The 27,995-nt window shown below is 43.9% G+C and overlaps 1 protein-coding gene across 1 annotated transcript in view; it reads right to left on the bottom strand.

The window, feature by feature from the left end:
• Positions 1 to 22,283, bottom strand: part of SCN11A (sodium voltage-gated channel alpha subunit 11) — a 77,908-nt gene extending 55,625 nt beyond the window's left edge. Inside the window, exons 1-5 of the mRNA XM_036030496.1 lie at positions 22,088 to 22,283; positions 14,107 to 14,380; positions 9,373 to 9,491; positions 7,985 to 8,107; positions 732 to 860 (exon numbers count right to left, since the gene is read on the bottom strand). Coding sequence (XP_035886389.1) covers positions 732 to 860; positions 7,985 to 8,107; positions 9,373 to 9,491; positions 14,107 to 14,373 — 638 coding nt within the window. The 5' untranslated portion in view covers positions 14,374 to 14,380; positions 22,088 to 22,283. The remainder of the gene's footprint in view (positions 1 to 731; positions 861 to 7,984; positions 8,108 to 9,372; positions 9,492 to 14,106; positions 14,381 to 22,087) is intronic.
• Between the last annotated feature and the right edge of the window lie 5,712 nt (positions 22,284 to 27,995).

Here is a 27,995-nt window from a genome sequence, read left to right as displayed (position 1 = left end):
ACAAATTAATTAATGTTAGGTTTATTATTACTTTGCTGGCAATAGGCCATTGCTCTTCCTGCTTTTTATTTTGCTAACTCTGTCTCATCATTCAGATGCCAAATTGAAGTCCTTTTCTTCAAGAAGAACTTCAATTCTCACCTCATGTCATATACAAGATACACAATAATGAACTCAAAAGGGACCAGGGACTTCAACATAAGAGGCAAAACTATAAAAATTCTAGAAGACAAGATGAGAGAAACTGTTTGTGACCTTGTATAGCTAAAGGTTTTTTAGACTTCTTGATTACTCCTACCTGCCTTGACAGCCCAATGCATGCACAGCTCCTACCCTAACACTCACCCTACCAGATTGTAACTGTCACTAATTATTTCTCTTTCCATCTGGACTGTGAGCTTCAAGAGGGTGAGAATGAGGTGTGTTTGTTTGTTTTTTCATTATCACAACCCCTTACACAGAACCTGGCCCATTACAGGCCAGTGTTTGGTGAATAAATGGCTGAAGGAATGAGAGCATGAGGATTGTCCTAGAAATAAATTTGTGCATGGAGGCCTCTGGCCAATTGCCTGCATGGTGCTGTTCAGGGCCAACCAACACTGCACCCAGAGCTCAAGGCATTACTAGACCACACTTAGCCACACACATGGATTCACACAGAGCCCCGATGTGAGCCAAGGGGCTTCTTTCCAACCCTATGTCTCTTGTATAAAAATCTTGAATATTCTTACGCTGTTGCAATGACAACGGAGTCCAGCCAGTTCCATGGATCTCGAAGAAAAGAAAACTCATCCAGAATAAAACCTCTTGCCAGTATTTTTATCAAAGCTTCAAATATATAAATCCCAGTGAAGACATACCTACAAAGCAAATCATCCAGAACAAGAAGAAATATGGTAAGTGATGTAAAAAGCAGAGTGCCCGTCTGTCTTGTCTGGCCTTGATTAGGTTTTATCCACTTCAATATGACATTTAACATTCTGGTCTTTAGCAAACCACAGTTTGGAAAGGCAAGCTTTTCATGCAAGTTCTGGTAGTTAGAATTTCTGAGAAATGGGCCCATGGATAAAGTTGTAAAACTGCTTTACAATGCCTAGCTTCACAACCATAATCTTGAGAGTAGTTTCAGCCAACATGGGGCCCTAAGACTTGGGACTGTAGTTTGTCACTGCTTTTCAGAGTTGTCCTTATTATGTGCATAAGGGGATAATGGCAAAGACATAAAAAAGTAAATCACAAGGCTAAAACCTGAATCTTTCCACATCCCATGTTCAGGGACTGGAAGACAATATTGTTAAGGTGTTCACATTACTCAAAGTGAACTACAGATTCAGTACAATCCCTATCAAAATCTCAATGACATTTTTTGTAGAAATAAAAAAAACTGCATCCTGAAATTCATATGGAATTTCAAAGAGCCATGAATAGCCAAAATGATATTGAAAAGAACAAAGTTTGAGGTCTCACACTTTGTTATATTAAAACTTATCTCAAAGCTAAGTAATCAAAACAGTGTGGTATTGGCATACAGACAGACATGAAGACCAGTAGAACAGAATAGAAAGCCCAGAAATAAGCCCTCACATACATGGTCAAATGATTTTCAAAAAGAGTGCCAAGACTATTCAATGGAAAAAGAACAGTTTTTTCAATAAATGGTGTTGGGAAAGCTCAATACCCATACACAAAAGGATGAAACTGAATCCTTATTTGACACCATGTAAAACAATGAACTCAAAATGAATTAAAGAGCTAAATGTAAGACCAGAGAGTATAAACCTCCTAGAATAAAATATTTGCAAATCATATACCTGGTATGAGGTTAATATCCAGATTATATAAAGAACTCTTGTGACTCAACAACAACAAAAAAGTCAAATAATCTGATTTAAAAATGGTCAAACTATATACATGTTCCTTGATGACCCTTCCCCATGTTCCCCCCATTTTCCCCTCCTCCCTCTTCTCTGGTTACTGTCAGTTTGTTCTTTAGTTCAATGTCTCTGGTTATATTTTGCTTGCTTGTTTGTTTTGTTGATTAGGTTCCACTTATAGGTGAGATCATATGGTATTTGTCTTTCACCACCTGGCTTATTTCACTTAGCATAATGCTCTCCAGATCCATCCATGCTGTCATGAAAGGTAGGAGCTCCTTCTTTCTTTCTGCTGCATATTATTCCATTGTGTAAATGTACCAAAGTTTTCTGATCCACTCATTTACTGATGGGCACTTAGGTTGCTTCCAACACTTGGCTATTGGTAGCATCAAGGGTGGGAGGTGGGGATGGGTGGGGAGGGGAGGAGTGGTGGGGGGAAAGAGTACAACTGTACTTGAACAATAATAAAAATAATAATAATAATTAAATAAGTAATTATAATATAAATGTAATTTGTTAAAAGTGTACTCTTAACATGTAGAAGACATGTATATAAAGGACCCATGGACAAGGACAATGGGGGGAGGCCTGAATGTGGGAGGTTGGTGTGGACAGGGCAGGGGAGAGCAATGGGAGAAAATGGCAACTATAATTGAAAAACAATAAAAAATGAATAAAAAATTAAAAAATTAAAATGGTCAAATTACTTGAATGGACATTTCTCCAAAGATGATATACAAACAGCCAACAAGAATACGAAAAGATGCTCAATATCACTAATCATCAGGCAAATGTAAATCAAAACCACCATGAGATATCACCTTGTAGCCATTACAATGGATACTTTTAAAAAACAGAAAATAATAGGTGTTGATGAGGATATGGAGAAATTGGAACCCTTGTACACTATTGGTGGAACCTTAAAATGATGTAACCACCATAAACGTAATATGGAGGTTCCTCAAAAAAAGAAAAATAGAACTGCTACATGATCCAGCAATCCTGCATCTGGGTATATATACAGTAGAATTAAAAGCAGAGCCTCAAAGAGATATTTGCACACCCATGTTTATACCAACACTATTCACAATAGCCAAGAAGTAGAAGCAACCCAAATGTCCACTGAAAAATAGATCAATAAAAAGTGGTACATACAATGGAATATCATTCAACCTTTAAAAGGCAGGGAGTCCTGTGAGATGCTACAACATGGATGAACCTTAAGGTCATTATGCTAAGGGAAATAAACCAGTTACAAAAAGACAAACACGGTATGATTCTACTTACATGAAGCATCCAGAGTAGTCAAACACCACATAGGGACAGAAGATACAAGGGTACTTGCCAGGGAATGAAGAGGAGGGCAGAATGGAGAGTTATTGTTTAGTGGGTACTGAGTTTCAATTTTGCAAGATGAAAAGAGTTCTGAATACAAATAGTGGTAATGGCTGCCCAGCCACGTGAATGTACTTAACACCACTGAACTGTACACTTAAAAATGGTTAAGACAGTAAATTTTATGTAATGTGTGTATTTTGCCACAGTTTTCTAAGAACTATTTTTATTTTCTCCCCTGAGTCCCTCATTATGTCTATCCTCTAATTTATTTCCCCTCTTTCCCTTCCTCCTCCTTCAAACAAAACACAATACCCTCATTCTCTTGTTGGAGGCCCAAGCTGTCAAAAACACTGGGTCTGTGCGCACACACTGGTTCCGCTTTGGGGACCAACACAATCAATTCAAACAAAGTGTTGGTTCAGAGTAAAAGTGGACCTTTTCTGGTAGACTGTCTAGTTCTTGTTACCCCTCAAAGCTAAAGAACTGAGGTCTTGAAAACTTGAAAAATCCCAAAACAGCCAAGTTGAAGAGAAGAAAGAAATGCTCATAAGGTTGTCACAGGCAAGAACTCCTCTCTCTTCGAGCCCTTGTCTAAGCTGGTCACCTTTTAGGTGACAGATAAACACAGAATATTAATTAATGTCTGCTCTGAAATACCATTTTTTTAAACTCAGGTATAATTTATACATGTATAGGTATTTTGGGAAAAGGCTATAGTTGCAGATTTGTGGGGGGTTTCGAGTCTTCATTTATAGCTCCAGCAGAAGAGACAGCAGCCCCCGACTGCCATTTCAGCCTGACCATCCAGCCTCCACCTCCCACCCCCACTCTTCTCTTTTTCAGCAGAAGCCTGGTCCATGGTGGGAGACACAGACCCAGATGACATTTGGCATGGAATAGAGCCATGTCCACCAGTAGGAAACGGGGCTTAGAAGTTCCATAATGAGGAAGCCCCTATCCATCAGGCAAATGAGGCCCTCTGGAGTATGCCACTCTGAGTTCAAGCATAGTTAAGGTATTCAGCAGGGCCATAGGTGATGTCCAAGGAGGCTAACAGAACACCATCGCCTGGTCCTAGGGGACTTCTGCATTGATTCTCTCAGAGTTATTAACTTGCATTCAGTTTTCCCATTTAACAGCTTTCTAACCAAAGACTACTAAAACAAATCCCCCCTATGGGCCTAACTACTCAGCTGCATGCTTTCTTTTATGAGAACATGTTCAACAACCTCTTCCCAGACCCTCTTTCATGCAACCACTACTGGTCCAAATGCCACCACCTCCCCTACCTCAAGCCTCTCTGCTTCCCTACAGACTAGATAAGGGTTTTTGTTTTTTCATATCTCTGCCTTGTGGGTCTTTTAGTAGTGAAAATGGCCTTGAGCAAATTAGGTTTCAGTTGGGTGACTGCTTCCTGTTAATGGGAAGAAAGGACTCATTACAGCTCTCCAGAAGTGCTGGGCAGGGCAAACCACTGCTGTGGGAGCAATGCCATCTCTTGGATCTGTCTCTTCCATGGGTCCCACTCTTTCAACCACAAAGGCCTCAGAGACACTACTGTAAACAATGAGCAGTGGCTCCTGCACTCTCACTTAGCTCCTCACATGGAACAGCCAGTTCTCAGAGGGAAAGCCACTTCCCCCAGCGATGCTGCCAGGATGGCTTCTATTCCCGGAGGTGTCCACTGCCCCCCTGTTCCGAGGCACAGGCCCTGAGCTTGCCGGCTTTCACCAGATTCCAGGTTCTACCAGCAACAGCGAGGGCACAACCACTAAAAAAAAAGTGCAAGGAAGTAAAGCTAAAAAGCCAGTAGAGGACTAAAATGAAATACTAAGTATACCTGATTAACACAAAAGAAGACAGGAAAGGAGAAACAACAAAAGAGCAAATGAACAAAAAAATGAGATCAATAGAAAAACAGGAGACCTAGATTCAAGCCTATCCAAAATTACATTAAATGCAAATAAACTAAACATTCCATCAAAAAAAAAACAACAACAACCAACAAACAGAGATTGGATAGACTGCATAAAAAAACAAAATTCAACTATATGTTCTTTACAAAAGATACACAATAAATACAAAAACACAAAAGGGTTGAGAGTAAAGTGATAGAAAAAGATACACCATGCTAACACTGAGCATAGGAAAACTTAAGTAGCTATATTAATATCAGACAAAACAAATATTACAAGAAATATCACTAAAGACAAAGGAGGGCATTTCATAACGATAAAAAGGCATACATCAGGAAGATATAACAATCATAAATGTTCACGTGCCTAATAATAGTGCTGCAAATACATGAAGCAAAAATTAACAAAAGGAGAAAGAGAATGGACAAATCTGTAACCACAGATGGAAATTTCAAGCCTCTCTTCGGTAACTCGTAGAAATGCTAATAGAAGCAGTAAAGATCTATTAGCTAAGGAATTAAAGGTATTAAAGATCTAAATAACATATTGACCACCCAAACCTCACCAACCATTTACAGAATGTCATATCAAACAACTGCAGAATCCACACTGTTTGCAAGTGCACACGAAACACTCCCAAGAAAGACCATAAAACAAGTTTCTCTTGATTTCAAAAGATTGAAATCTTACAGAGTATATTCACTAACCACAGCAGAATTCTATTGAAAATCAATAACAATAAGACAACCAAAAAAGCATAAAATATTTGGAAATTTAAAAACACATTTCTAGCCCTGGCTGGCGTAGCTCAGTGGATTGAGCGCAGGCTGCAAACCAAAGTGTCGCAGGTTCAATACCCAGTCAGGGTACATACCTGGGTTGCAGGCCATGACCCCCAGCAACCGCATATTGATGTTTCTCTCTCTCTCTCTTTCTCCCTCCCTTCCCTCTCTGAAAGTAAATAAATAAAATCTTTAAGAAAAAAACCCCACATTTCTAAATAACACATGGGACAAAGAAGAAATCACAAGAAAAAGTAGGGAATATTTTGAACTGAAAGGTAATAAAAACACAAATGTCAAAATCTGTGGGATGCAGCTAAAGCAATGTTTGCATGGAAATTTATAACTACAATTGTACAAGAAAAGAAGATCTACAACCAAGTATTTAATTTTCCACCTTAAGAAGCTAGAAATAGAAGAGTAAATTAAAATCAAAGTAAGTTAATGGAGGAAGTTAATAACGATTTTGAAACTTTCATACATTGCTGGCAAGAATGTACAACAGTGCAGCCACTGGGGAAAACTATGACAGTTTCTTACAAACTTAGCCATATATTTATCCTAAGATCCAGCAATTACACCACTGGATATTTATCCAAGAGAAATGCAAACATATATCCACAAAAAGACTTTATACAGAAATGTTCATAATGGCTTTATTTGTAGTAGCCAAAAAACCCAGAAACAACCCAAATGCCCATCAAGAGGTAAATGGGAAAAGAAATTGTGGTATACCCATACAACAGAATACAACACAGCAATGAAAAGGAAAAAAAGCTGGTAACAAATACAATAGCTTAAATGCATCTCAAAACGTTATACAAGGTGGAAGAAGCCAGACACAAAAGTATGGTATCATACAAACTATATGATTCCATTTACAACAAATTCTAGGAAAGGCAAAACTAGTCTAGAGTGACAGAAAGCAGACCAGTATCTGCCTGGGGTTGAGAGCTGTGGGTAGGATAATGGCTGCAAAGAGGCATGAGGAAACTCTGGGGGGTGGCTGGAAGGTTCTGTACATTGGCTGTGGTAGTTGGTATCACATGGTTAAATGTGTGATAAAAATCAATGGACTCTTATTATCTATTAAATGTATTATTCAGTATATTCCTGAAAGACTAAAGCAGCAAATATGTTAAACCAGAAAAACTAGGACAACATATAAAAGAATATTAATCAAAACAACTTTCTAAGTTAAAAAAAATTAACGTGTATGTCTGAATAACCAATTAAAAAGTACAAGAAGTTAATATATTAATTATAAAAAGAACTCAAACTGTCTGGGGAAAAACCAAAACTGATACATGGGCAAATGGAAATACAAATTCACAAACTAAAACAAACAAACAAAAATTCCAGATAGGAAATTAAGGAAATGCAAGTATTTTTAACTCCATAAACTAATGAAGAAAAAATTTAATGCTGGCAAGAATGTAGCACAACTGGGTGTCAGAGTACACTGCTGATAGTAGATTGAATTGCTACAAACATTTTGGAAAATATTTTGTCAATATATATTTTTAAAGCATTAAAGTGTACCTGTTGACCTAGGAAATACATTTCTAAAACTCCATCCTAAGAAAATAACAATTTCTGAAAAGTAGCTTTATGCAAAAAGGTCCCTATTGCAATGCTATTCATAGTAGCAAAATGTTAGAATGGTTAAATAAGTTATGGTTTATTCACCTGTTAAAATATTACATAGCCATCAAATAGATTCCTATAAAACTATGTAAGCACAAAGAAAACCACTTAAAACCTAGACATAAAATGTGTATGTGTGTTGCTAATTATCAATGTAATTTTTAAAGGCCTTTTAAAATAATCATATATATGATTTTATATATATATATATATATACACATACACACACACATATATATATTACAAAAATTGACTCTGCCAGCATTGTGTTGGGGGATTGAAATTATGGGTGACTTTTTCTTTCTCTATATATCTAAACTAACACTCTCTCTCTCTCTCTCTCTCTCACTTTCTCTCTCTATACATACATAAAAGTATAACTTCTTTTTAGGTGTACTTGTTCGAAAACAGGACAGACACTTACTCGGCATAAGAAGCGGGAGTCGCAGAAGTAAAACTGCCTTCCTCAGTACTGTTGTCCTTCCCACTAGAGGCCATGAACACACAGTTGACAATGACAGTGCAGATGATGAACATGCTGAACAATGTGACCAACGTCTATTAAGGCAAGTACACTGCAGGATGGCATGTGTCATTAGCCATTACAGTAGAGGCCGTGGGTCCCCGCTGTGCAGGTGCACCTGTCCTCCGACTGTGAGTGTTGGCTGAGAACGCCCCACAGCTGCCCCTCCCTCGGGCGGAACGGCGGCCCCCTCACCCGGAGGGCCACCGCCCCCTTCCACGGGTCTGACTGACTGAGACTCACAGGAAGCCGGTCCCTTGCGTCCAGGCTGGGCCGTTCTGGGGTAATTCGTGCCCCAGGATTCCCTGTGGGCTCAGGTTGACAGGAACTCAGCTGGGACCCAGTCCGGCTTGCCTCCTCCCTTTGCTTCACCCTGCTTCCCTCTCTGTCTCCAGAGAGCACTCCTCTATTCAATTACTGAAATAAAAATCCCCTTTTCAGGCCCTGCTTCTAGGGCACCCAACCTAAAGAGTTATTCCTTCTCTTTCTCTTCAAAACTTCATTCCATCTACCAATCCATGTCTTGTACAACCTTCCCCAATCTAAAACTGCCTCCTGTCTCCTCCAACCCCGCACACATGGGAAATGCTCAGTGATTCCTACCTGTCTCTATCCCTAAGACGAGGGTTGCAAGCTCAGAGTCTTAAGAGCCTGGCCAGTCACATAACGGGGTGAGATGAGCTGCTGTAGGGTCACAGGGAGGGGGGAGCATGTGGTGATACGAAGCTTGCATGCTCCCTCTAAAAGAGGCTGTACTTTCTCACTACACTGACTTTGCCAGGTAGGAGGAATGCAGGCCTAGCTTTGACAGATGTTCCATTTTTCAAGAGAAGCTGGTAACCTGGACTTTCAACATTACAGAGTGCTTCCATGAAGTTCTAAACCTTGTGTCGGTTCAACATAACGCATTTATCAGATAAATATGGAGCACAGGTGGGCAATTTAGAACCTTCGGGTCTCATCTGAGACGTTCCTTCCTCCAGGAAGCCATCCTTGATGCCTCCAAGGCATAGCAGTGCCTCTCCCTACCACCACACTTCCAAACCACCCATCTCACCGCAGCAGTCGGCCTGCCTTCGCCCCAGCTCTTTCTGAGGCGAAGGACCCCAGGGCGAGGACCGCACCTTGCTCACACCCAGCACTGGCACAGTCCTGCCATGCAGCAGGAGGCCCTTCGCCACTGTTGGATGAAAGAATGAGTTGTTTCCACTCAACAAACATATGAACACCCTGAGGCACATGCACTTTTCACGGGACCTGGACTTAGTAAAAGATGCAGCAAAGGATATGAATGGACTGAGATTCTAATGGTTAAACTTCGGACTGAATTGAAAGGCCCAAAAATGAACAAGGCTCGCTTGGCACTGAAGCGGTAGATGGTTCTCTTTTTGTTCAACACCATAAATGTCTGCAAAAGAGCAAACACAACAGGAATTACGTGCAGTGAGGAAACAGTATTTATCATGAGTTCCTTTAGAGACAATTCACTGGAACCGTGGACTGAGGTATAGATTGGCTTTAACTGCAGCTTCTGATTGGAGAGCTGTCCCTCTGAAGCCTGAGGTGACAGCCAACACTGTGACTCTGGAAGCCACGGGTGTCCCCAGGTGGCCTGGGTCTCACTCAGAACCCCGAGGTAAGTGTTGGGCTGCGGTCTGTTCACCTACTGGAATACTCTGGAGGCTGCGGAGATGGAGCACGTGGCCCTGCAAATAAAGGAAACAGGCGTGAAGAGCGACACCTGCGGCAAACAAAGCCCTTCATGTTGTACTCTCTAAGCTCGTTGTCACCGGGGGCCACATCAGCCTTGCGGCTGCCTTCAAAGGGCCAAATGTAACTTTAGGGCTGTGTAAATGCAACTGCTCCTTCACTAGGGGCAAGGAGCACGGCACTACTGCTGGGTAGAAACAGGGTGCCACGCGGACAAAACAAGGTGGAGGGCCGGAGTCGGCCTGAGGGCCCCGTGTTTGCCGCCTGTGCTCTAAGGTGTTATCTACAGAGACAAGAACTAGAAGAGAAGCGGAAGAGATGGAAGTGGAACAGAACATTCACATTCAGCAGATTGTTTTGGTTACTAATGAAAACTTTATAATGAGTCTTCGAATAGTCAGGGACCTAGAGAGTCCATATTGCTGTGCTTGAGCAGTTCAACATGAGATAGTCTGTCAATCAATCCTAACCTTAAGGATCTTCAATTAAAAAGCTATCAAGGCTGCCAGACTTGCTCTCCAATTTCCCCATGGACACAGAGGCAAATCTGCCTGTGGTTCTCTCCTGGCAGGGAAGCTCCACAGAAGGCATCTGGAAAGGCATGTGGGCATGTTTGGTTGTCACAGAGACTGGAGGCTCCACTGGCCTTTAGTGGGTAGGTCCAGGGATGCCAAACCCAGGACAGACCTGCCAAATGGCACGCTGTCCCCCTCACAGTGCCCAGCTGGGCCCCACTGAATTACACCAAACCCGAACCCACTGCCCCCAGCACATCTTCCTGGGCTCTGGGAACAAAGCAGCTCCCCCGCACAACACCCTGCACTCAACATCCACACCCAGACCTCCCTCTTTCCATTTTACTGTAATCTACTGTTCCCTTATGTGTCCTTAAGGCTGTTAGTTACAAAAGCCTTCACAGAACAAGCGTCATTCCTGTCTCCCTGTGTCACTGCCCCTTTCAGACTTGCAAAAGGTACTACGTGACATGGAATCCAGCATGTTCTCAGACAGGAAAGACAGGCCTCGTCACCAAGGCGCAAGACAGCAGGATGGGTGCTGCCTTAGCTCAAGTGCCAGAACTTCAGCTACTGCCAACCATCCGCCTTCCTACACTTAGCTGCTGGAACTTGCTGGTCTGCTGACCATCTGGCTGCAGGAAAATGTGTGGACTAGGAGACATTCTGTTACAAAATGAAATGGGTCACTGGGTTCTTTAAAACTCATGAATGAGCTCAGGATCCCAAGACTCAATTCAGGGGCAGAAAGCAAAACTATCCTTGAGGTGGGTCACCCCAGATTAATAGGTGGCATGACGTGGCTCTGTTTCTGTGCCCTTTGATTTTGATATTTTATTAATGCCTCCTCTGACTGCTTTAAATATTTCAACTAATGGTGTATTTAACTACACTTGCCAGGGTTTTAATGATTATAATGATAGGGACCAGCTCCTCCTGCCCACTTGCTGACACATCTCCACCCCTTTCCCTGTAAGTCTTCAAAACGGAAGCCCCTAAAGAGAGGAAGTGGCCTGCGACTACATAAAGCACCCTTGGATTTGAGTCCCAGCTCCACCCCTTACTGTCTGTTTGGCCTGGCATAAGCCACTTCCCCATCTAGTCTATGGTTTCCTTATCAGTAAAGTGGAATGTTAACTTCCACACATGCTTCATATGACAGTTGAGAGTACTGGTCATGTGAGGTCATAGATGCGCAGAGCTCTAAATAAGTATCATGTCTTCTGATTTGAAGGGAGGACCCAGGCTGAGAAGAGATACTTCTAGAACATCCATCCAGGTGAGAACAGAGCCTGTTTGCCAGGACTGTCTACAACATACCAAGCCGCTGCCTGCCTCATGGATCTCCTATCCAGCCCTGAGGCAGAAGGAGGCCTCCAGGAGTTAATTCACATTCAAAACTCTGCCTCCCAAAAGCCCCTGGAATCTGGGAGGAGAAATATTGGAGTGTTTATGCTCCTTCATTTCTCTTCCCTTTTCTTATCTTTCCCTTTCATACTCTACTTTCCTCTGTACACATGGTCCCCACTTTGCTTGGTAACCCTAAATATGTCCCAATTCAAGGACATACAAACCAGTGTTGAGAACTGCCCTGCCTGGTTTCAGAAGCTGTAACCCTCATGGCTAAGGCTGAGTAAAGGACCTTGGGACCATAAGCCACTTAGGAGACAAAGCTTATCTTTCTGGTAAGGGTGCTGCCTCTGCCCCCTTTCAGTTCACCCTGCTTGGCGCTGGGTGGATGACTGGTTAGCCAATGATGGGTAAGATTCCTCAAAGGAGGGACAACCTAAGACAGGTATGATTACAAAGGGGCCCTCAGGGAAAGACTTGGGGGGCTATAGAAAAAGGGGGTGATGGACCCTCGCCCCTCGGCTTTGACGTAGCCTGAGTCCTCATTCTGTCCGCAAGAAGTCTCCTGATCTCTTGGCTGCCTTACTTCCCCTGCCTGACTTAAGCCTGAAACAATGACAGAGGGTGGTGGTGCAGCCCTGTGCTGGAAAGGGCAGGTTCCCCCTGGGGCGATCCGGCCTAAGAAAGAATGCATAAAATCCTGTGAAATCCTGTGAAAATTGAGAATATCCTCAGTTTTCTAATAAGGGTCCAAGCATGGAATGAGTTTGTTTCCCAAAGTTTTATAGCCCTTTAGCTAACTGACCCTGACTTAGAAGAAGCCCTCTAGTTCTTTGAATGTTACCTATTGTTTGATCATTACTGCCTGACAATGATGAATGGAGACCTTCCTTGAGGTAATTCTCCCAGAAAAGCAATAAAAGCCTGTCCAGGTAAGGGTTGGGGAGCGCTCTCTCTCTCTCAGAGAGTGGCTGTGCCATCCCTTTTCCTCCACAGGACTTCCGCAGTCCGTGTGAATTTGTTTGTCACATCCACAACATACAGACCCCACTGGATGGAGTCTGCATCAAACCAGGCCATTTTTCTCTGGAGAGATGAATTTCTCAGGGTTGCTAGGAAATGATGCTCTCAGCATCCCATGTTTTCCAGGACTTCCCCGAAACTCCCCAGCCTCCTTCCTCCCTGGCCTCAGTCCAGTGAGGTGGGCTTTCTATGCTCAGTGAGAGGATCACACAGTGACAGGATAATGGCAAGGTCTTCCGAGCCTTTCCTGAAAGGGACAGTCTGCAGAGAACTGTCCTCACTGTCCCCCTGGGCTTTCAAACAGCCATCAGAGGAGCACAGCGTTCACATTTCCTCACTCGGGCCCTTTTAACAAACTTTTACTAGAATTTTCCTCCAAGAACTAGATCCAAGCGGATGAAACAGCAAGCCTATCACATACTGGCATGGGGCTTACGTGTAATCTGCATGTGTCCACTTGATTACCAGATTCTTAGTTTTCATTTATGGAGCTCTGACTATGTGTCAAGTGTTGGTCTAGGGCAGTGATTTTCAACCTTTTTCATCTCACGGCACATGTAAACTAATTACCAAAATTTTTGGCACACCAAAAAAAATGCATTATATTTTTTCTAATCTGACAAAAATAGGTATAATTTTGATTCATTTGCAACAAATGGGTATTGTTGTACTGGCTCTTTTCATTTTTTTTTTTAATTTGGCCATCTAAGGGAAAAGAAGTTAGACCCCTGACTAAATAGCCAGGCATTGCATGTTTTAAAGATTCTTGCAGGCACACCAGTGTGCCTCCTGCGGCGCGCCAGTGTGCCAAGGTTGAAAATCACTGCTCTGGGGTTTTGATGTTCATAAGACTTATAATCGCCTACAAAGCCTAGTGCCTAAAGCTTTTTTAGCGGTAAACTCTAAAAAGCTTTCAGGGTAAACTCTTGTTGCTAAACTGGACAATCCTGGACAGCAATATTAATCCTTCACACAGGGACAATGCTTTACAGCTCATAAAGTGCTTCCATAGCATGTCTACACTGCAGGGCAGGGGAAACAGGCACTATTCCCATTTTGCAGATGAGAAAAATTAGCATTAGTGAAGTTATTTACCCAAAGTCATAAAGTCAATCATTGAAATGGCCTACACCCAACTTTACCGACTGCTAAGCCAGTCCTCTTTCTGACGCCATTTTGTTGGTCTCAGTTCTTGTCTTAACCTTTCTGCTGCTCCCAGCCTTCATGTTGTTCTCCAAGACATGCATTACCGAGAGAAAATGAGGACCGAATGGAGGTCACAGGATTATGAAGGCAATGACAAGGGTTACAGCAAGGCAGAAGTACAGCCTGCCACCTGCAAACCCCAAAACCAGCATTTGAAGGTCCTTGTAACATTAGTGACAACTGCACAGTTAAAGCACCCCAGCCTCCCCAGGGAACTACCTTATGATTTCTGTAGAATGGGTCCAGGTCTTCCAGGGGCTTCGCTATCAGCTCACGAGGAATGTCACCGTAGAGCTTGGGCAACTTCCTGGATGCCTTGAGGTCAAGCTGAGGTCGAGGCTGGGGTTCTGCCACTGTCCGGTCTTTGAGCTTCTTCTTCTCCTTTTGGATGGCAATCCGCTTCTCAATTGCAGCCAGAGATTCGGGAGTGAAGGGGCGGAAGTTCCGTGCATCTGGGAAGATCACTGGGTAGCACCAGTCATCCATTTTCACCCTCGGGACAGAAACAGAAAGCAGATCCTTGGGGAGCTCTGGGAGGTAGAGGGCACACAACCTGCCCTGGCTTTCCGCTCTCCAAGGACAATGTCATGGGGTCTGTAAGAGCTGAGACTGAGGTGAAGGGGCCTGGGAGCTTATTGACTGTGGGACAGGTGAGAAGTAACCACCACCGTTAGTATAGCAGGCACTCTGGGCACAGGCAAGGTCAAAGCAGGGCATCATTCCTGGAGGATGTAGGGATAGGTGGGAAGTTGAATTCAGAACAAGAGGCAGAAGAAGCCTGGTCTACAAAATTCAGACCCAAGCATAGAGCAAGACAATAAGAACCAACCAGCTGAGCTACTGAAGCAAGGCCTGCAGGAGGTAGACAATGGCCATAGTGTGAATGGGAGAGGAAGGAATAAGGAATCAAATGACCTATAGCTATGGGTTGTAAAATCAAAACTAAGTTCATGGGTGTTTTCTCACATCTGGTAGCAAAGTTCTTAAATGTGATGGGATGGAACACGGGCATGCGCATTTATACTAACCTCTATAATCCCATGCCAGCTCTCTACTTCTGAGACACAGACCTGGCAGAAGCGAGACCCCAAGAAATCAATAAGGATTTGCCCAAGCTAACAGGGTCACTCTATCATGGGATGACAGCTGTCTTGGCCTCTTCTACAAGTGCTTTCTCTTCAGCCCCAGGCTTAAAACTAGACTGAGAAAAAGCAACAGTGATCAGGCTGAATGCCTTAATTCCCCATGAAAGACATCCTCTCCTTTCTTATTTACTGAATGCCAACCTCGGATCGACTCTCAAACCACTCCAGATGGTAAAAAAGCACTCCAGGGAATTCTGAAGGGGAATTCAACATAGCATTGGTCTGTTCATTCAACAACCGTGTGCTCAGTATCTGTGCTAGGCATAGTGCTAGACACCAGTGATGAAAAAAGCCACAGTCCCTCCTCTTGGTCCTACAGTTATGCCACCCTGGTGTAATGGAGAAGACAGATAAAGGACAGGGAGTTACAGTAGAGTAAGACAAATGCTACGACAGGGGGAAGTAGAGGGTGCCACATCTGCGTAGGATAGGCATCTAATTCGGGGAACCAGGGATGGCCTACCGAAGCTTTAATGTCTCAGTTGAGAACTGAAGGAGATATAAGACTCAGACAAGAAAAAGGGAGACATCAGAGTGTTGCAGGCGGAGCACATGGCATGCACAGGGAGCCATGAGTGAAAAAGAATATGGTGTCCATCAACAAGTTCTGTTTGCCAGGAAAGGAGAGTTTGTGGAGTGGAATGGCTGGAAAAGGTTCTAGTCAGCATTGCAAGAGCATGCACGGCCCTAAAATCATTAGTAAAGACCATGGACTTCACCCTGAGGGTAATGGGGAGTTGCTAAACAATGGGTTGTTATTGTTGTTATAAAGAGGCAACACTATCAAGTTGTGTTTTTTAATATCCCTCTAACTGGTGAGAATGAATAGGGCTTGGGACAGGGGCTGAAGGAGTAGGGAGGCTAGAATCAGAGAAATCAGCCTGGAAACTATTACAGCAAATCATAGCCACTGAGGATGACTTAATGGAGTGGAGGGAGTGACAGACAGTTAAGAAATAGCCTCGACAAGTGATCAATGGGAAGGGAAGGGTTTGAGGACTGTTAAAGAACTAAGGTTCTCAGCTTGAGTGGCTAGGTCAAAGAGTGGTACTACTCACTCAGATAGAAAGTGCTAGGGAAGGAAGAAGCTTTGGGGGAATAAACTCAATTCAAAACATGAAACTGAAGCTGCCTGTGGGACCTGGAAGTGGAGAGAACCAGGAGACACTTGAATACAGAGAAATCACAGCTTATACATGTCAGGCTCTGAAAATAGCACGTAAGAAAAAAAAATGTCAGAACTCCTCTTGACAATCCCTCAGGAAGGCATCCTATTGAAAAGACAGCCCAACTCACTGGTCAACAAATTCAAAACAGTCAGCTTTACTTCCACTGCCAGAACCAATCACTCTTTCTTCAGTTGATCCCCAAAGGAACTGGATTGTGCTTAAGGGACATAATAAAAGCAACATAGTATCTTCAAACACACTAAGGGCAATGTGATGTTCACAGTGTGTGAGCCGCATGTCAACTGAAATGAAACGAGTGAACCGTAGACTCACTGCCTTCGGTCCCACTCATCATTACGGATTTGTCTGGATGATGGAATCAGCCATACTGCTTCATCAGTCTCTGTCCCCCCCCCCCATCCCTCCCTTCTTCTTTCCTTTCATTCCAATCCTCTGTCTCTCATAAACATACATATTGAATTTGTATAAAGTTGGCATATAGTGAGACTCTACTGTATTTGGCTGTAGAGCTCATGAAAGATAGGGACTCAACACAAGGATGAAGTATTTTGCAGTCAAAGGCATATGGATGCTAGTTGATCCTATAAAATGAATGAGCTGAGAAAGACCCTGGGTGCAAAAACTAGACCTTATGCTAAGTTACAGCAAGGAATCCAGTGGAGGGCTGCTGCCAGATAGAGAGACTGCTAAAGAAGAAACTGGACGCTCTGGCCCCACTATTCTGATCCTAGGGATATTTTTCCTGGGTTCTTGAGGGAAAAAGACTTGATAGAAGTAAATAACACAAAATAAAACTGACTACCCCTGAAACTTCATACATTAAAGTTTGCCATACACAATGAAATAACTAAAGGACCACGTCTTAAAAGTAACATTGAATACTGCAAAAATTGACCCAGGAAATGGAGGGCTGTATAAAAAATATCAACTCAAATATATCTGACAAAATAAAATCACATGCAGTATAATTTTCTTAATAACTGAAAAAATTGATAGAAGAAGCAAATATTTTTTTAAATTTTTATTTATTTATTTTTAAAGAGAGGAGACAGGAAGGAGAAAGAAAAGGAGAGAAACAGCAATGTGTGGTTGTCTCTCACACGCTCCCTATTGGGGACCTGGCCTGCAACCCAGGCTTGTGCCCCGACAGGGAATCAAACCAGCGACCCTTCTGTTTCCAGTCCAGCACTCAATCCACTGAGCAACACCAGCCAGGGCTGATAAAAAAATTAAATATTTTTGATAAAAGTAGACTCACAAAAATTGAACTATGGAAATAAAGGCTGCACATGCAAAATTAATAAGTTAATAAAAATCAATATGGCACACAATAATCGGTAAAGTTTGGAATTATTCAAATCTTCATTGTGAAATTCATACCAAAAATACTTAATTTGGAAAATTTCTGTACAGAAAATAGATTTCATTGCATGGAAAATTGAAGAACTAAATTGGCTAAGTGCAATTATTTTCCAAGCCTTGCTAATAATCAAGTACGAAGGCAAATGTCTCAGACACTAATGACTCTTTACAAAAACATTATTTGAGTATGTGCTCCCAAACAATGAAAAAATGAAATATGCATGGAATCTAAGACATAGTATACCTAACCCAAGTGCAATAAAAAAATAAAATTCAGGATGACTGCATTTCAATTGGCTTAAAAAGCAATTGATGTGTCTGTAACCAGAGGTCACAGAGCTCTCATAAAAATCCTTCAAGAATAAAGTAAAGCCATCTGTAACAAAGAATATGATTAAGAAACTGGTTTCTTAGTAGGTAAAAAAAGGAAGAAGTGGAAGGGTCAAGTCAAGGTACATGTGTAAAGGACCCATGGACAAGGACAAAGCAGGGGAGGACTGAATATGGGAAGTGGTGGGCAGACAGGGCAGGAGAGAGCAATGGGGAGAAAATGGGGTCAACTGTAATTGAAAAACAATAAAAAACATTTTTTAAAAAGAAAGGTAATTAGAAATTCTATCAAAACATATCATTCTTCAGAAAATTGTGTTTTACATGAAGCCAACTAAAAGGTTTGAGCAGCTGGCAGAATATAAAGCTAGGAAAAAAGAGTCCACTTGACCTTGACACCTAGAACATTCTCCTTCATGCAGCAGATGGTCAGTGACATCAGAGGTCATCTCCTTCTCTATGGGCCCAAATACTGTACTTGGTTTTAGAGTCTGGTAGTTACAAAGCCATTACATCACAAAAGTTATATGTTAGGTTTAATTTCAATGATCATCCTTATAGATAAAGCAGAATTAATTATAATTACAGGATAGAATTCAAATGTGACAAATGCTATAAAATTTTATTGCAAGCTGGAGTTGGAAAGAAAAGATAAAGGGAAGGTCAGAGGTACCAACTTCCTCATCCTAAAACACTGGGAGAATCAAGACATTCTAAGGAAGGTCTATGGACCAAGGAATGTAAGTGTAAGTCTACTCCTTAAAACTGTGCAGGGAATCAAGTGGGAACCAAATTAAAAATATAAGTAGCAAAAAATGGATGAATCATGAGAAGAGCAGAAGAATTACTGTCAGGAAGCTAAATTCTTCATCTCACATAGGGACAATTCAATTATTCGTGTTTAATCTTGATAAATCAAGAAACAGAAGTTTTGTCCTGGCTGGTGTGGCTCAGTGGATTGCAAGCCACTCTGTGAACCAAAGGGTCACAGGTTTGATTCCTAGTCAGGGCACATGCCTGGGTTGTAGGCCAGGTCAAAAAAGGAAAAAAAAAAAAGAAAGAAAGAAATAGAAGTCTAAGAGAATTATTTAGAATAAGCAAGACAATGACTAGAAGACTGAAACACTGAACTAGCACCTAGATAAAAGTGGAGGCATTTTACTTTTCATGTTACATCCTTCCCAACATATCTTCCTCCTGAGCTGTTTGATTTGGGGCATGTATGCATTACTGTCACAGGAGTGTGAGGGGAATACAGAAATGCTTCACGGGCTCAAAACACCATCTGATTCAAAATATCAGGTACAGTGACAGGCTCTAAATCTCCGTGAGTCACAAGGGAAGCAAGCATAATCTCAACGTGCCATCCTAAAACTGGAGGTCGGCAACATGTGAACTGTGAGCTGTCTGACGTGGAAAGGCACAGGGACTGGAAGGCCCGGGAGGAGATTCTGCAAGTTCTCCCTGATGGGCTGGACCGGGCCTGCAAAGGAGGTGGGCGCCACCTGGCAGAGAGGGCCCTGCTCACGCTCCTCTGAGGACTGGCCCCACTGGCTCACAGCCCACTCTCCCCGAATGGACAGGAAACAAACCCCGAGGAAAGAGGACCAAGGCCTCACCTCCCTAAGCAGAGACTCTAAATTCCTCAGAAGCTCACCTTCAGTTAAGCTTAGGTAGCTCCAGGCCTTGCTTCAAATCTATGAATTTTACAGAGGTATTTAGATCTGAGCTCATTCATGTGCTGGGTGTTGCGGTTGCAAAGTGATATAAAACACCATCCCCAGCCCTCGAGGGTCTTACAGCAGTGTGGGGGGCCAGGTAAGTCAAGGATGGAGGATGAAACCACACGCTGAGTTTGGCTGCACCGGGGGGAAGCGTTCGGTACTGCGGGAGCCCAGAGGAGGGCATGGTTATGAAGAATCAAAGGTGGGTGAGCTGGGAGGAGAGAGGGAGGGGTACGCAAGTGTGGAAACACTGAGGGTAGCAGACAGCTTTTGTTTCTTATTTATGACTTTTCCCGCAATTATAAATGTTACATAACCTCACTGTGCTGGGCATTTTCAGCTGGCCCCCCAGACCTCTCCTCACCCCTCTGCACGCTGCTCAGTGCACATGAAGTTGACCCACAGAGAGACTCTCCCTGGGCCTCCTAGAACTCTGGCTTCTGGCTGGGTTTGGCCAATGGGAGGCACCACAGGAGACCAGAGAACGGTGGAGAATGATGTCAGGGTGCTCCTCCCCAGCTCTCACTGCCGATGGCCATGGGCCACAGCGGCTGTCACCCGGCCTAGCCATGCAGCTCCCTCTCCAGTTCTGCAGCACCTCCTCCCCGCTGCCCTGTCGGACGTCGGGGAGAGGAGCACCCCTCTCACCACACTTGGGAATTGCACCCCCACTTGTTTCTGTTACTGAGTTCTGCCCGTACCTTTGTAAGATGCCCCTACAATAAAACATTCTCGAAATGCCCGGTTTGATGTACCATCTGTTTCCTGCCAGGGCTCTGGCTAATAGAATCACCCATTAGATAAAATTCAGAAAACAAGACAAGGAAATGATTGCCCACAAACCAAAGCCACTCAACACACGCGAGTTTTGACATTTTGGTATATTTCTTTCCTGTTATCTTACTGTGCATAATCTATGTAGCTATCATCATAATACATATGCACTTTTTACCTCATGCACTTTTCAATTAAGGCTTTATCACAAACATTTTTACTGTGATAGGTATCATTTAATGGTGTGGACCCTGTTCAAGATAAAATTTAATCCTCAGGACAATCTCATGAGGTAAAGATTATTTTGGGGGCATTTTTAAAAGGAAATGTTCATCTGGAACTCAGGGGAATTATTTGTGACCTTCTCTTAAGAGGTAAAGGTCTAACCTCACACCTTCTGGACGAGTGTTTCTCTGTTGGAAGGGGCCAAACTGGATAACCTGACACTCCACTTTCCCCTGACCACTAAGTGAAGTCACTGGGGAAATCACCAAAGGTTTGCGACGCCACACCCAGAACATTTCAACATGAACCTGGTCCACACAACTTGAGATGCCAAATGTTCACCCTCAGGTTAATAACAGCTATACGCTATGGGCGAAGCACTGTGTTTAATGCTTGAAATGAATTATCTCTCATAATTTCCCAGGAAATCTACAAAGTGGGCATTATTATATCATCCACAGTATACAGAAGAAAACATTCAGGTTTAGAAAAATTGAGATACTTACCTATGATCACATACCTAAGTGTTGGGGAATCTCCATCCCAAGTTAACACCATCCTGTAATCCACCTGCCTGCCTAGTTCTTCATACTCAAAGCTAAGACAACCCAAGGAGGTGAGAGAAGGGAGTCAGGAGAAGAAAGACGCATAGCTTCCAGCTGGCCTGGGTCTATGGCACCCTCACTGTGTGTGACATGCTTCCCAGGACATTAGCCTCACTGCCACCTTCCCAATCACATGTCACTCCCATAGGCATTCCACTGGCCCCACCACCACACCCTCCATCCTAACCAAGCCAGACAGCCCAAAGGTAGATATGCCCTATACGATGGCTGCTTGCCTGTTTTGGGTGGTGGTCTGAACAGCAAGTTCTTAACTTTGGTGACCACATTCCTTAAGGTAGACTACAAAAAAAATAGTATCCCCTTCCTCTTGCTTAGATCCCATAAGAAAATCAGAAAGCAAATGAACATGAACAGACTTTAACACAATTGAGCTCAGTCTAAAGCCAATCCCAAGATTAGTTTGCCAGATCTGCAGAAAAGAAAGTATACATTCATTTTTCTGAATCAGTTAATTGGCCACAGAGAATTTAGAAACTATTTGAAGGATTTGTGCCCTAGGCTCAGATGGAAACAAGACTTGAGCATATCTTAACTTGAAAAGTCCAATTCCTAACACAAAGTCCAGTGTGGTGAGCACCTATCATGCCAGATGGCCACCTCCTGCCCCCATGCCCCTCTCGGAGCACGTGAAAGAAGGACCACCACCTGATGGACGCTGTCACTGAGACACATATCCTGTACCTGGTCTCTGCCTCCGATTTCAGCAGGAACTGCTTATGACGGCCTATTCTCCATCCCAATGAACAAAAACAGAGCAAGCTCCATAGTGGCAAGCACAGACTTGAAAGAACAGAAGAACAGGGTTGCCCCCAGCCCAGACTTACCTGCTTTCTGGTAACGCGGCTCCAGACAGCAGCCCCAGCCGTACCTCTCAAAGCTCTGTCCTCGGAGCAAGTCTCTCTCGGAGCCCGAGCGCCTGGTCTTGGCAGTCAGAGCCCTTCTGGGAGGCGCGGCTCAGAAGCTGGGTGGAGAGCATGGAGGAAGGCAAATGGGAAGAGAGCCAAAGTGATTTTAAAGAATCCTGTAGGAAACCCTGTAACCGGAGAAGTGACTGAGATGGTACTTACATTTATACTTTAGAAGCATCTGCCTTTAATCAGTGCTTAATCTAACTCTGCAGAAAGCATCATTAATAAAGAAACAGGTTGTTTTTTTCCCCCCTTTGGCCTCATCCAAGTGGGTAGAAGAATACAGAAAAGGTATGAAAGCCATTCTGTGCTTCTGAGTTCAGCCTAGCCTGCAGACCACCTAACTCGAGGACTCCAGGGTCTCACGCCCCTGGACCTACTGAGGCCCGTAGTGTGGCATTGTTCACCAGGCACCCACTCAGCTCTTCCTCCTTCCTTTTCTCCTGTGCCATCAACATTGGGGGTTGAGGCCAATAAAATACGCACTTGTTTATGTGGTTGTCATAAGGGACACCAAGAAGACCCCTTAGCTACCAAAGCATCTCCACATAAACTCCCCCACATAAGCTTCTGTTTTGTTCATTCTTGGGAGAATTTGAAGCTCTCTGGGAGGTGTCACACCATAAGCTATTTTCAGTCATCTTCCAGAGGCAAGCTGACAGCCAACTGTGATCAAGGATACAAGTGGGTGTTTACAAAAAGGAAGGAGGTAGGAAGTAGGTGTTTAAAGGAGAGTTGGATTGGAATCACAGGCAGATTTCAGTACTGCCAGAAGGGACACTAAATACTAGTCAGAGAAACTGGCAGAAGTCACAGCTCCGCCACTATAAGCTGCATGATAGTGAATGGGTCACTCAATTTCACTGAACCTTAATTTTCTCCCTATAAAATGGGATCATTCTTTTAAACACCCTTAGTCTCAAGAAGCAAATGTGACAATACCTGTAAAAACACTTTGCAAACACTAGATAAAGTATCTGTTAATTTTTAAAATATTTTACTTATTTATTTTTAGAGAGAGGGGAAGGGAGGGAGAAAGATGGAGAGAAACATTGGCGGGGCAGAGGCCGCAACCCGGGCATGCGCCCTGACTGGGAATTGAACGAGTGACCTTTTGTTTCGGGGCAGGAGGACACTCCAACTGAGCCACGCCGGTCAGGGCAGTACCTGTTATTTTTTAAGAAGGAAAAGACCTGGTTGCTTTGTTCCCACAGAGAGGAACTGAAATCAGACACGGGGTTAGTACCAGGCCTGGCACAGTGTACACGTGACCTGACTTTTTAAACCAGTGATCAGAACTTCTAAGGCCTTGTCTGATTTCAGGGTGACTCTCAGAATAAGAGAAGACCAAAGAACAGGAAAAACACTCAGAGTTAATAAGCATTTTTTCACATGGATAAAAATGCGTGTGTTTGAAAAGGTGAAAGAGACCTCTAACTCCATTATCTTAAAAGGCCCTGGCCTTTTAAATATAAACTCTTTGCAAATATTATTTGCCTAAGCTATTAAGTCATTTCTCACTCTGAAGTTTCAGAGAACCTTTCTACTTCCATCTTCGAGGTAAATGCAAATGATTCCAAATGTAAGGACGTAAGTGACAAAGAGCAATGCACAAACACAGGTCACCCAAGCAGCATGGGGTTTGCATTCAGGACTTTCCTCAGGCTTGGGTTTGACAGACAGCGCAGAGCGCCTGTGCGGAGTCCTCGTGACAAGAGAATACTAACGAGCCTGGTCAGGGCGCCCCCACATTTGCATCCCTGGAGCCATACAGCATTATCACCTCCCTCAGTTGCTAACAGGTAGCGAGCCCTGCCAGTCTCAGTCCTGCCATCTGATACGCTGACCAGCTTCAACATCAGTGGCCAAGCAAGGTGCATCATCTTTCACAGAAGCCACACCTCCCATCCGTTTATTTAGCAAAGATGACACTGAACTTCCACTCTTGCAGAGCACCTGGAAATACCGAACCAAGACCAGAGCCCCTGAGGCATGCAGCCCATTGAGTGACAAAGGTATACAAAGAACTCTAAAACAAGGAAGAGACTATCAAAAGGCTGCAAGCAAGAACCAACCAGAGGCCTTCCCAGCATGGAACAGGGAGCAGCTCAGCTTGGGAAGACTTCCAAGAAGAGATGGGATTCGAACTGAGCCTCAGAAGATGAGTAAGAACTCAGTATGCAGAGCACGTAGAGATGGGCTTTCCAGGAAAAGCATGAACAAGGACACACAGGCCTAGAAGAACAGGGCATGTATATAGAATGTCAAGTGGTCCCATGAGGATGGAATAGGGACAGGAGAGGGGCATGGAAGGGGAAGCTATGATGAAGGGATGCTTTGCATGGCATTACATACTACTTGAATACTACTAAGGAATTTGAACTTCAACTTGTATTGGGTAACAGGCATGGCCACTGGCACTGCTTGAAGCTTTTAATTACTTATGTGTAACTATCAAGTCCTCTGTTTCCCTAATGTGCACCACTGCTAATATCCCACTGACAACAAGACATCCATGTAAATAAACGGATGTTACTGGGTAATGCTGAGGGTGCGATGCATGTCACAACAGTTGTGAGCAGCCAAAGTGAACAGAACATTTTGTGGCAGAACTGGCTGTGACTGATTTTAGGGATACAGCTCTGAGGAAGTACAGAATCCACTTCCTAAGAATCAGTTACCTTCAAAGTTGTAAGGGAGATTCCTTGGCAGATCCTTACAGGAAACACGCTCAGTGCAGATAGTTTCATGATCTCCTTTACTGCTCTGGCCCCATTGTAACAGTACGTATCATTTAGCAGGTGCTTAATAATTATTTGTGAATGAATGAAAAAACAGCTAACCTCCTCACAACCCTTTCTGAAAACCAGCCCAGCTCCTCAATCCTCTGTCTGGTTCTGGGAAGGAAGTCCTAGCAGGTCCTCCTTTGTGAGGCCTTGTTCTTCACTCTCATCCTTTATTTCCAGCCAGCCTCACCTAGAACAAGCCCTTCTCATCTCCCATCTAGACTGTCACAACAGTCTTCCCAGTGGACAGTCTGCTCCAGCCCCTTCCTGGTGGACTGTCCCACATACTGACCACTGCTGCCCCAGCCACATCTAGCTCTCGTCTGTGCCCTGCCCTGCCCAGGCCCTGTGCCCACTCTGAGCATTGCTACAGCTGCCCTCCTCTTGCTTCTTTTCTTACTGGTTTTCCCCATCTCTCAATACCTTGATTCCTGCTGCTTCCATAAAGCCTTTCGCCATGCCATCCCCCAACATGCTAGCTCCCTCTGCATGAGCAATTACCAATATTCTAACAGCACACTGTCACATGCTTTTAGGATCAGCTCCATACCATTTCACAATTATTTTAGATATTACCTCTGTGTTTTGGTCTAGGTTTCTCCAGAAGCATTGGACAAGCACCTGGGAGTGATCACAGGAAACAAGAGTAAGGGAGAAAGGAATGGAAGTCTAAGGAGGAGGAGAAGCCAAGAAAGGGCATGCACTTAAGATGATTACTGTTATGGCCAACTTGGACTCGGCCTCCTTGGGGAGCCTCTGTGAAACCACACAGAATGCATTTGAGAATTAGGGGGCTGGACATTTATCCTCTGGCTTACATTCCCTGTCACCTGAGGGTTGTCCACAGGAACATTATGGTGCCCAGCCTCCAAAATGTCCCCAGTGACCCTTATCTCTGGAATTCAGGTCCTTATGTAGTCGCATCCCAAACTGAACAGGTGTAACCAACAGGAAGTTGCGGAAGTGACCATCTGTAACTTCTGAGGCTCAGTCATAAAAGAGAAGGTGGCTTCTTCCTTACTCTTTTGAATTGCCACCCTAGAGGAAGATAGCCACCAGGCTGTGAAAATACTCAATTAGTCGTAAGGAGATTTCATGAGGAAAGGAAATGAGACTTCTTGGAATAGCCAGGACCAATTTACCATCTGTAAGTCATCTTGGACGCAGATCCTCCAAACCTCAGTTAGGGGTTAACTTACCTTCAACCTCCAAATCTCTGGACTATGCTTGCTCATTGGCTGAGAGAGCTTCCAGGGCTTTGGAGAAAGCACTGGGACAGAAAAGCCAAGAGAAGCAAGGTTAGATGCCGTTAGCATGAAACTGTCCACCACGGCTTTGGCGGAAATCAGAGGTAGGCTGAGGAACGTGACAGGGCTACTGAAAGCATCTGCTACACTCGGGAACTTCCTAAAAGACGGTTCCCGTGTACCCTCTATTCCCCCCAAAGGGCTGTACCAAAGGGCGGCACATACATGTAGATGCCAGGCAGAGCCTTCTACGCGCAGCTCATGAGTTCTCCTGCAACACAGCAGTGGAAGCTGCTCCATCCTCTAACATCCACGGGTCCTTCCTTGAGCCTGTATATTTAACACTTAGTTCACTCTGCTTCTACCTTCTGCTTTGTATTATTGAGGATTGTTTGGGCTGCAAGTAATCAAAATCCTAACCCTAGCATACAGTATTCACAAAAAAAAAAAGAGAGAGAGAGAGACTTTATTGGCAGGAAACAAGTGTGGTACAGAATCTAAGGAAAGAGAGGCTGCAGGCCCTCATGGACTAGAACCAAAAACTGAATACGGTCAGGAACTTCTAAAACTCCTGTCTCTCCTTGCCTTTTGCTGCTGTTGCCATCCCCCAGCCCCCTTTCTCCCCTGTCTTGCTGTACACTGGCCTCCTCTGGTCCGCACTGACCTGACAGGAAATGGCCACTCCCCAACGCCGTGTTCACGTGCTGATCCCTGTCATTCTCAGACACAAAACTCCTGGAGAAGGAGCTGAACCCATCAATGGAGGTCAGGCAGTTCCCACTGCCAACGTGGGGACGGACCCGGAGGAACAATTCCTAAAGAACTCCCGAATGAGGGCAGTACCATCACATTATTTTTCAAATAAATGAGGCAATAGGCATGAACTTCCTTCTTAAATGTTATACAAAGGCACAACTTTACTATTATTTGGGAACCAATACAGCATAGAAGGAAAACATTTACACACACACACACACACACAGGACTTAGAAGCCTTGAATTCTACCTTGTTCTCTGAACCTCAGCTTCTTAACCCATAAATGGCACTGGTAACACCTACTGTTTGAAACAGTCATGAGAGTTAAATGGTCAAGGACAACACTTCGTAAAGTACAAGCTGAAATAAGTGTATGTGGTGGTGGTGAGGTTAGCATTGACATATATGGTCCCCCACTAGCGACCACGTCCCTACCCCATCGAGGGGTACAAATACACACACACTCCAAGTTCTTTACACCCACCACAGCCTTACTACACTTAAGTTTCAACAAGTAGTAGCGGCGGCGAATTGCCGACTCCTTGGTGCAGGAGGGCGGGGGGAGGGCTGGTGGGAAGGAACAGGGCAGGCAGAGAGGCAGGCGGCCAGCCTGAGGCTGGGATAGGTGGCCAAGTCTATATGGAAGCTCAGCGGAGGGACTGGCTGGAAGTCAAAAAGGATATAATTAACTTAGGGATCACAATAAACTTGTAGCCACGCTTAATAGGCTTCAAATATTTTCTCAATTTACCCTGGCTTCATTCTTCTCAGTCTGCCCTCGTTGGGGAGGAAGGGAAGAAAAAGACAAGGAAAAGCCTTAAAGGGGCAGCACCACCAGTCTCATAAAAGAGGACCAGGTCGAGTTTTTGAACAAAACCTCAGGGGCCTGTTGCGACATCAGATATCTGTGCTGCCACCTGAGAACACACAGAGGAAAGGAGTTCCAACAGGAAGAGATACATCTGACCTGGCTGTGACGCTGCCTTCCCCAACTGCCCTCTCTGTCCTCTGTCTTGGTCACCCCTTAGAGGCTG

The sequence above is a fragment of the Phyllostomus discolor genome, chromosome 7, assembly GCF_004126475.2.
Source record: "Phyllostomus discolor isolate MPI-MPIP mPhyDis1 chromosome 7, mPhyDis1.pri.v3, whole genome shotgun sequence".
NCBI classification, from domain to species: Eukaryota; Metazoa; Chordata; class Mammalia; order Chiroptera; family Phyllostomidae; genus Phyllostomus; species Phyllostomus discolor.
This window is presented reverse-complemented; position numbering and strand designations above follow the sequence as displayed.